We start from the raw sequence: 10,352 nt of genomic DNA, 5'->3' as shown, positions 1-10,352 counted from the left end.
TTCCAGTACTGTTTCGTTTCTGCTGTTGGTGGCTCTGCTGTTATTAAGTTGTTGCACTGCAGTTGGGAGTACACCTTGGATGTTTCTTTAGTGAACAGGGCATTTATCTTCTTAGCCTCTGCTTCTCTAGGGTATCTCCTTAGCCTGGTAGCCAGTGCTGTGAGCCTCTGTTTAGCAGTCTTTAGGGCTTCAGATGGAGTCAGGCCTTTGTATTTTTTCAGTAGCCAAGTCTTATCCTTAATATCCACACCCTTCTGTAGCTCCCCCAGCTGACTAACTTCTCTCCGAGTTGCCTTGATCTTAGCCTCCAACCTCATTTTCCAGGGGAGATATGTACTGCTGTTCTTCTTGATCATGATCAAGAAGCATGTAGCCAAGCATCGCCAGGATTACAGTGGCTGTAGCGTATACTGGTTCCTTGGCTTGAATTATAGTGGTAGTAGGGATTGTCATGAGGGCTCTGTTAGCATCTTCTAGCATACTGTCTGATGTACTTCTCCACTGAGCCTTGGTAATCGGTCTCGAGAGTTGACTGCAGCTAGTTTATCCATGATCTTTTGCCTCATATCAGCTGCTGTGCTCTGTAATGGAGGGGGTGGCAGTGATGTGATGTTCCAGCTTTGGGTGTTGGCTGCACCTCCAGTTGTTCTTCTGGGTCTTCTTGAGTCTGGGATATAATGTGTAGTTGGTCTATCTCAACTTGTGAGAGCAGCTTCCTCGTCACTATGTTGAAGCGTTGGGTAGCTAGCTGTTTCTCAGTTAGTGTGGATGCAGGTCTTCTGTCCATCCATAGTTCCCTTCATACATTTTCCCTCTCATTAGGTCTACTGTTATAGTAGCATTCCATCAATTCTAGGTTTTCTTGTCTCATCCATGTATGGTTTGTTCCAGTAGCCCACTTATCGTCAGATTTTCCTGGTTCCCCAACATCTGACGTGGACCTTGTTAATCCAGGTGACCTCCAATCCAGCATGACTCTCTTAGTTCATGTCACTCTCATATTTGAGGTAGGCAGGTGAAGCATTAGGGGGGCTTTGCCCAAGGACCCGTACTGGTAAGGTAGGTACAGCTAGGATTTGAACCCGTCTCCTGCTCCAAAGGTGGTGCTCTAACCACTATGCTATCCAGCTGTGTGTGTATGTGTGTGTGTGTGTGTGTGTGTACACATATATATATATATATATATGAATGAGAATCATGACAGGAAATGAGTTACAAGCTATATTTTTTCTTACATTTTCTCCACTTTTTCTTTATATGGGAAACAAATACTGACTTGTTGGGAATGGGTGGGATTGGTCCCTTCACTGCAGCATTTTGTCCTGTTACACCATGTTACTGTTACACCATTCAGAGTTTCACTATTTCAGCCTTGCAGACAAACTGTCAAGGATCATAGAATTAAAGCATTTAGAGTGTTGCTGTTTGAACAGTTCAGGGCTATGGTGAGTCTGACAGACCACCAGCACAGTGCTGCTGTATCTAGTTCTTTAGTGTGACAAAAGCAGATTGGCAGCTGATGAGCCTAACTAGGGACCAGAAAAAAGCACGTGCCTGATGCACTGGGATTGTGCAAAATGGGCAGAGCTTCCATTGTGATGCCCTGATGTTGCTTTTATGATCCTGACAAAAGAAGTGCGCACCTATGAATGCCCATGCTGATGCCTGTAATTTCTAAGAATGACCTTAGCCTGCACATCTCCGATCTGCACAGCAATGGAATGTTTGGGAAACCAAGGATGGATCATGACCTCTGCATAATGCATCCTTCCTGCTTTCAGCATCCTGAAAAAGAACTTGCTTTCCTAAGGCTTTTCATGGGCTAGTTTTTTTTTTCAGCTAGTTCACTAAGAAGCTGTGAAGAACTTACGTTTGCCAGTAACTCATTTCTCTGTTTCAACCTCCATTTTGAAGTTATTGTTCTAGTTGTAGCCTAGGGAGAGGAAATGTTATTTCAGCTATTAGCAATGACAGTTTAGTGATCTGACATCTTCAGATTTCAGTTGAAATTTAAATATATAGTATATAAAATTCTGTCTCCAAAGAATTCGGAAGCCTGCATATAACCTGTTTATACAATAATGTGCAAACAGTTTAATATTAGGTGGTATAATTCATAGAATGACTGCTTAGATGTTTTTTTAAAAAAAATATTAGGATACAATATTAAATAAATGGCAAGTGATTCCTAGTGATGTGATTATCAGCTGGGTCAAGTTCTGCTTTTAGAGTTATACAACTGTAAATTTAAAAACTGTAAAAAATATTTTTTATCTATCTCAAATGAATCTACTTTAAGAATCTGAGTGCAGTGCAGTAGGACAAAATCTACATTACTTTATTGCATCATACTTTTGATGTGCCAAGGAAGCTATTTTGTTGGGATCGAATACTTTTTAAATTAGCATAAGGAACTTGGTGTTCTCTATCAGAAGATGATATTCTTTAAATTAGTACAAATTGAAATAGAAATGTGAATGATGCATCCTTAAAAATGTTTCATGCATCCTTGCTGTCTAAATACAGACATTTTCTCCTTTGGTACAGACAATTGTCTGTTTCACACCACCTCTGTTTCATTTTCAGGTGCATATTTTGGCCTGGAATCACAGTGAGATATTTTTACCATCATCACATGAGACTTCAGTCAGAAACATTTTCATAGGCTTTGGAATGCTCATTCTTTTTATCATTCTCTTGTAGGTAAATGCAATATTAAAATTTAGCAAATGCAATATTAGAGACCTGGACAAGAATTAGCAAGAGCTGGCAATTGAAGTACACAGTGGGGGAATATGGGGCATGAAATCTGTAGAGTGAAGCATCATTTTGGTAATATGCTGGACAGATGGCCTGAATTCACACATGGTGCTAAACCATAACAGGTTTTTGGGTCACTATTTATTTAAACATTTAATATGAAACTATGTAGAGTTTTTGACTTAATTATTGCAGCTGCAGTTTAGCATGACATACAAAGATTTGTTTATGGTTTCCTGGATTATTCCTTATTTGATATTATGCTCTGCCAAAGCATCTATCTAATCTATAAAACTGTAAGTGAAGAGTAACTAAACAAGAGGAAAATAAACAAGCCAGTATTTGGACCAATAAAATATGATTATTTTGCTATTTGCGAGACTGACCTTGACTTGTTTCCAGCTTGTTCTGCAAATCACCATTAGAGAAGCTGCAATTTAGGGTGATGTGTGAATGCAGCCATTATCTTCAGAGAAAATGAAGGTAAAATCTCAGAAATAAGCTGCTATAAAGAAATAATGAAAACTGTAACATCTACCATAAGGTAGCTTAACTAAACATTTTTTTCTCTCTGATACTTCAGGAATATTTCAGTTACAAGATACCATCCAAGGATTTGAAATGTTGGCCTTTTCGTGACTCTGGGAATGCTTACACTAATATTAATCTGCAGTCACTGAAAACACTTGAAAAGCAAGCAAACCACATGGCATACTTAACTCAAATGGATTCTTTATGTGAGAAACTTTGTAAAGACATTTGTTAAAAATAACAGCCAACAGCTCCTCTTTCCTACCTACTGCAAGGTCCTATATTCTGATTCATTGGGCACTGATGATAGCCTTCAGAAGGGACAGTTTCAAAACATCCACTTCGTCCTCTAGCAAGGAGAAAATCTGGATCTTGGATTGCAACACCACCTTCAGAAAAAATGGTATACAAGGACAAGCTTCTAGCCTCTTGCCATCATTTTTTCCTGCTTGCAGCCAAATTCTTTTGGATACTCCCTATAATGCGAGGAACTTATGGCCAGGAATATGCCCACTCCATTCGACTTGATGGAGATGTGATTCTGGGAGGACTGTTTCCTGTCCATGCCAAGGGGGACAGAGGAGTACCTTGCGGTGAACTCAAGAAAGAAAAGGGGATCCATCGGCTTGAGGCAATGCTATATGCAATTGATCAGATCAATAAAGACCCTGACCTTCTTGCCAACGTTACATTGGGTGTCCGGATTCTAGACACATGTTCCAGAGACACTTACGCTCTGGAGCAGTCCCTAACTTTTGTGCAAGCTTTGATAGAAAAAGATGGATCTGATGTGAAATGTGCTAATGGAGATCCTCCTATTTTTACCAAGCCAGACAAGATAACAGGGGTAATAGGTGCAGCAGCAAGCTCAGTGTCCATCATGGTGGCTAATATTTTAAGACTTTTTAAGGTAGGTGTACCTTAATTTTTTATGTTTACAAATAGAGGCAGGTGTTACTTGAGCTGGATGATATCACAGCAAGGAATATATCAACATCTGCCAAAAATATCTTGCCTCAAACATGTTCATGGCAATGCTTGAGTTAGGTAGTATTGGAATTGACCATAATTTAGATTTTACAAAGTAAAACCATTGTTCAATATTAGGAAAAATAATTTAATAGTCTGTTCTGATCTATGGTACTTGACTGAAAGTAGTTCATATTTTAAATTTCTATCTATTTATAAGGAAGGTTCTAGCTGTAAGAAAAACAAAACATCGTACCATACGGGGGGGGGGGAGGGTTGTTGCCTTGACAGTGATAATCTAAGTTGGAAGAGAATGAAAAACAGTGATGGGAAAAACAAAAATAGCAAAAAATGGATGAAAATACAGTTAAAATCAGTTGTGACTACACATGGGAAAAACAGTTGGCTCAGACTAAAAAACTATCTAGTCCAGAATTCTGTTTCCACAGTGCACTACCAGTTGTTCCTGGGAAATTACAAGTAGGGTCTAAGTGCAATGATATTCTCTAAGTCATGTTTACCAGCAATTACCCCTGTAATGGTTAATAGTTAGATGATTTAATAAGTCACATATGCAAGTCTAGATTTATGTCTAAGAATATATTTATTATTTAGGAACTTTAATTGCTTCTGTTTGAATAGAATCATGTTTTAAAGATACAACAAAATCAAGCTGTTAAATTTTGATTCCAAAAAATGGTGCAGTTCTAATAACTAATTTAAGGCCTGGGAAAATAAAATCTTCATCCATCTTTAAAAACAAAACAGACAAAGTTCCTAAGGAAAGGAATTCCAAATCAACTATGGGGGAGGGGGAGCACAACTAAAAAGTCCCTTCCTTAGTTACGGCCCTTCTTACTTTTTAAAAGTTAGGTTTGTAGAGAAGGAGATAATCCATTAGGTAGTTGAATCCTAAGTCATTCAAGATGGAGAGGTTAAAACCAGCTCGTTCAATAATGTTTGGATTTGTGGGAGGATTTGTTTGTTTTTGCTTTCTCACTGCGTTATCTCCAGAACTGGACTGGGAAAAGAAAAAGAAACGGCTTTTCCAAAATAAAAGCTATTTGGACTTGTGTGTTCTAGATTCTGGAATTGCTAGTTTTGCCTGGAGAACTTTGTTCAGGGATGTGTCATTATAATGAATGATTTAAGTGAAGTTGATATACCAGGTGTATTAACTCTTATGGCACAGACAACTTCTGATTTAATTATATATTCTTCTTGACTGGTTTTGTTTGATTATACAATCACAGCATGATCAGTTGTCAGTTTTACATATACATTTGTTAATAAGAGTACCAAGGAGGTAAATAGAGAAGTATGTTTGAAATGCTAGAAATAGCGTCTGACAAAAGTAAATATAACAAGGTGCTATTACTGTTGTGAGAAAGTTAGCCTCTCAATTTTTGCAAGCTTATGATTTTTCCTGGATGACCCTTAGCAACTCATTTTGGAGAAACAATTATGTTGGCGTGCTATTCTTTGGCTTCATAATATACTTGTTTAATTCCTAGAGCATAAACTTTGGAAACAACCTGTCACATCTTAATTTGTCAAATGTAGTGGACAGATGTAGTGGACAGATGAATTCAGCTGGAACTGATTAGGCAGCAACATTCAATTTTTTAAGATTTGGTGGACAACCAATTGATGACGGTGCACTGAATATGGGATATGTTCAATACATGCTGTGAATAGTACCTCTTATAGGGTTATTATATTTGGGCTGCAAAAACTGGGACAACTATTAGATGGTAATAAAAAAGTTAAGTCTTGGGGGGTAACTAGCTCCAATATCTTATTTATTTTTTTCTAATATTCAGCCAAAATCTGCCCTCTTGTCACCTCAGCTACTGCTTTCTCTGGGTTAGCAGGAAAACAAGAACCTCAAGAGATAGGTTGAGATGTACAAATGGAGGCTTTACAGTGACATTTGTGGGGACTTGAACTCCACTATAAACACATATACAGTTTGATGAAGTAGCTGCTTTTCACTCCTGAAATTGCCCAGGAAAAACACTTAATATTCTCGGTTCACTCATTTCTTTGAATTATAGGTCCACAGTGTTACAGGAAATCAACTCTTCATAAAGTGATGGCACATAAATGAAGGTTTGACACCATACATCCAGAGGGAATAATAATAATAATAATACAAAATTCTCAGTCCTCTTTGACTACAGTTCTGTCTTTAGTGATAATCATTACAGTGCCTGCTGAATTTTTCTTTTTTCAAAACGTTTGACCCTTTGTTCAATCCTATTAAATAATATGAAATTAAGAAATACCAATAGACTTTGTTGTTACTTAACATCTTTTCTAATACAGGGTCATCTAAATTACAGCTCTCCCTCTCCCTCTCTCTCTTTTTACTACTGAAGACAGTGAAGGAGACAGATTTAAGAAACTAATCCCTGCAGAACATGCATTAACTGTGACTTGAGAACAGCAAAAAGAAAGGGAGCCTATGAATTGTCTCAGATGCCAGCAATTTGTCTTTTGAAAGCATGACAGCGGCTTCCTGATTTCCATTATGCAATGCAATTGCAAATAACATTCCACTGCAGTCTTAATCAATACAGGGTCACATGATACTCCTTCTGGGGAACGCTTCTACTTACCCATTTAATTGATGTAACACAGTTACTAGCAAAAGGAGGAGGCATCTCTTTTAGGTTTTAATTAGGGATTCTTCCAACTATCTTTAATAGGATTGAGGAAGGGAATCCAAAGAACCATGTCTGAAGAAGTTTAAATCTTGGGGCTTGTTCACATTTGGATGTGTAAATATTAGAGAATTAGTTCTTAAGGAGGGGAATAAAATATGCAACTGATTGGTTCTATGAGTTCTAAGACACATTTATTTCTTAGTAATCTGTGAAAAATTCCTAAGACAGGAATTGAAGGCTAGCTTTGCAGTGGCTGAGCTTACATATGATACTAAATCTTAATGTGATTCAGTGTGATTTATGAATCTAGCTGCTTTGACTTAGAAACTGAGTCTTATGACTTAGTGTAATGTAGAAGCTGACCACTATGGCTTCTGCAACCAGACTTGGTTAAAACAGTAATGAATTAGAGTGATGTATGAACTCTGCCATTGCAGAGAGTGAGGTGCTAAAATAGCTTCATTTATATAACCACCCCATCTTTCTACATTTTTCTTTCCATCACACTTTATTGAAACCAAGAAAAATATTTGTTATTGTTATCCTAATAGGAGCTGGATTTCTAGATGTTGGAACCACGAGGGCAAAAGAAGCAAGTTTAGCTCTCATTGTAGTAGAATGTTGTAGTTGCTAAAGAATTCTGATTGTCATAATAAATGTCTTGCACTCCTGAGGCCTTTAGATATGTTGTGTATGTGTGTTACATTGACTAATGTACAAGGATTAAATGGAAGTTATGCCTCATATGTTCTAAATCACTAACAGATGACAGCACTAACATGCTAGAAGCTCTGATGTGTTCTTTAGTATCCTTTCACTTCAGTTGACAAAAAGTTGATGTGAGGAAAAGTTGTGTCACTATTGTTTGTGAAGTAGAATCCTGTAGTGAGTTGCCATAAGTTTGTTGCATTCATATGTTTAATTTGCACAAAGAAGATCTCTGATTCACTCCTTTATATCATCCAATGGGATGAAACAACTCTGATTTGAAACTTTGGAGAGTTTTCAGCAATTAGTGTTGACTTCAATGTCAATTAATGTAAATTAATGCAAGTAGCTTTACATCTCATGTGAATGAGTGCTGGATGGACTTGCAAGTAGCAGCTTTCCTTTGTAGAAGTAAAAAGTTCAGATGCTTCTAAAACTGTTAAGGCATGGAATTATATGAAATATTAGGAATACATAAAAGAAATTGGAAACACTGACTAACAATCATATTCCTTTTTCCTGCAAGTTTCAAAATTACCAAAGCTTAGCATGCCTTAAGTGGAAGAGCAAATCTTGCAAAAGAAATTACAGGTAGTCCTCAACTTACAACCAATTGTTTAGCGACCATTTGAAGTTATGACAGCGCTGAATAAAGTGAGTTATGACCAGTCCTTGCACTTATGACCATCGTAGCATCCCTGTGGTCCCATGATCAAAATTCAGGTGTTTGGTGAGCAGCATGTATTTATGATGGTTGCAGCATCCCAGAATCATGTGATTGCTGTTTGCGACCTTCCCAGCTGGCTTCCAACAAGCAAAGTCAATGGGGGAAGCTGGATTTACTTAAAGACCACATGATTCGCTTAACAACCATGGCAAAAATGTCATAAAATCAGGAGTGACTCACTTAATAAATGCCTTGTTTAGCGACAGAAGTTCTGGTCCCAATTGTGGTTGTCCATCAAGGTAAGGTAAAGGTAAAGGTTTCCCTTGATGTAAAGTCCAGTCGAATCCGACTCTAGGGGGCGGTGCTCATCTCCGTTTCTAAGCCTTGGAGCCGGCGTTGTCATAGACACTTCCGGGTCATGTGGCCAGCATGACTCACAGAACGCCGTTACCTTCCCACCGAAGCGGTACCTATTGATCTACTCAAATTTGCATGTTTTCGAACTGCTAGGTGAGCAGGAGCTGGGATGAGCAATGGGAGCTCACCCCGCTGCGCGGTTTCGAACCGCCGACCTTCCGATCGACAGCTCAGCGGTTTAACCCACAGCGCCACCGCGTCCATCAAGGACTACCTGTATATAAAAGAAGACAGAATATGAGAAAATGCTCAGGTAGCAAAATAGATGGGGGTGGGCAGATTTTTTCAACATTTTTTAAAAAAATTGGTTTGGGACAGGGTTTTTTTTTAAAATGTGAAATCCACAGTTTAACAAGCCACAGAAATGGAATAGCTCAATTTCTGCTTTCTAGCAAAGCAGGTATGTGTGTGGATATTTAGGGATGATTCAGCACTGTGAAACTGGTATATCTCAGCTGTAGATCTGTTATATTTTTGGCTGTTGGTGGGGACTAAGCCACATAAATAAGGACAGGTTTTGTAAGCGCAATGGGAAAAACAAAACTTTGTATGTGAGGATATATCTGAAGGCTTTTGATGGCATTGATTATTTTGTAAGTTCCACTGAGTTTAATACAACTTCACCTTCCAGGAAAATGTGTTTTAAATGTAGGTGTTTCTGGGGTTCTTAATCCAACTTTTTCTCATTCTATACAGAATGCAGCCAGCCCCAATAGCATCTTAATACTGGTTTACAGTATATATATAAATCCGCCTGATTTCAGTTTTACCTTAAAGCAATATTCACCTGAAGCAAGTATCTGTCTGCTGGTGCTGCAGAGATTCACAGATACAGTTCTAGTTCCTGTTGTAGCTTAAGGTAACTTACATTTTGTTCATTGCCTTCTGCTCATTTTCTTCCTGCATCCTTACCTAACATGGTGCGATAGAAGCAAAGCAGATGGTTTTCTGCACTCCTCAGGAGGAGCAAGCTGCCAATTGGCCAAAGCCGATTAAAAATAAATAAATAAAAGTATCAAAAAGTAATCCTCTCAGATTGTACAGGATGTCTAGTGTATGGTATTGTTAGCAAAAGCTATTTCAGAGATAGAAGAACGCCATCAAGAAGCCTATGGTATTTCATGAGTATTATGAGTGTTAATGCTAATGATCTGGTCCACAAATGGCAGTTTCAGAAGGGAAAGGCAAATTCATTTAGATTTAACAGTTTGAGAATAAATGACAGGCCTCTGTGCTCCTTTATCAGCCTTTCTACAGTATTACTCTTTCACATGCTTGGTTAAACTATGCTTTGTTCTGGATTAAAAGCCTGATTAAATCAGGATGTTTTACTTCAGACATACTGAAGAACTTTAAGCAGCAAAAGAATGAAACATCCAAAGCTGTGTTCAAAAGAAGGCATATAGAAACCTGGGCTTTGTGGACTTCTGGGCAAGAAATGGCGAACTCAAGATGGCTCCACTGAGAGCGGAGCTGACGACCATGGCAGAATGAAGTGCTGGCAAGTGGACCAGCTCTTTGGGATTCCTCTCTGGACAAGGAGAGGACTTGGGATTGCCCACAAGTGCTCCATACAATTGCTCCTGGCAAGGAGACCACAAGACAGTGGTCTCTGGTGGGTTTAGAGCTCT

General features: G+C 38.4%; 1 protein-coding gene across 1 annotated transcript in view; it reads left to right on the top strand.

The window, feature by feature from the left end:
• Window positions 1–3,602: 3,602 nt before the first annotated feature.
• Window positions 3,603–10,352, top strand: part of GRM8 (glutamate metabotropic receptor 8) — a 494,048-nt gene continuing 487,298 nt past the window's right edge. Inside the window, exon 1 of the mRNA XM_063309577.1 lies at window positions 3,603–4,201. Coding sequence (XP_063165647.1) covers window positions 3,692–4,201 — 510 coding nt within the window. The 5' untranslated portion in view covers window positions 3,603–3,691. The remainder of the gene's footprint in view (window positions 4,202–10,352) is intronic.

The sequence above is a fragment of the Candoia aspera genome, chromosome 7, assembly GCF_035149785.1.
Source record: "Candoia aspera isolate rCanAsp1 chromosome 7, rCanAsp1.hap2, whole genome shotgun sequence".
Classification (NCBI taxonomy): domain Eukaryota; kingdom Metazoa; phylum Chordata; class Lepidosauria; order Squamata; family Boidae; genus Candoia; species Candoia aspera.
Note: the sequence above shows the minus strand (reverse complement) of the source record. Positions and strands in the feature narration are given on the sequence as shown.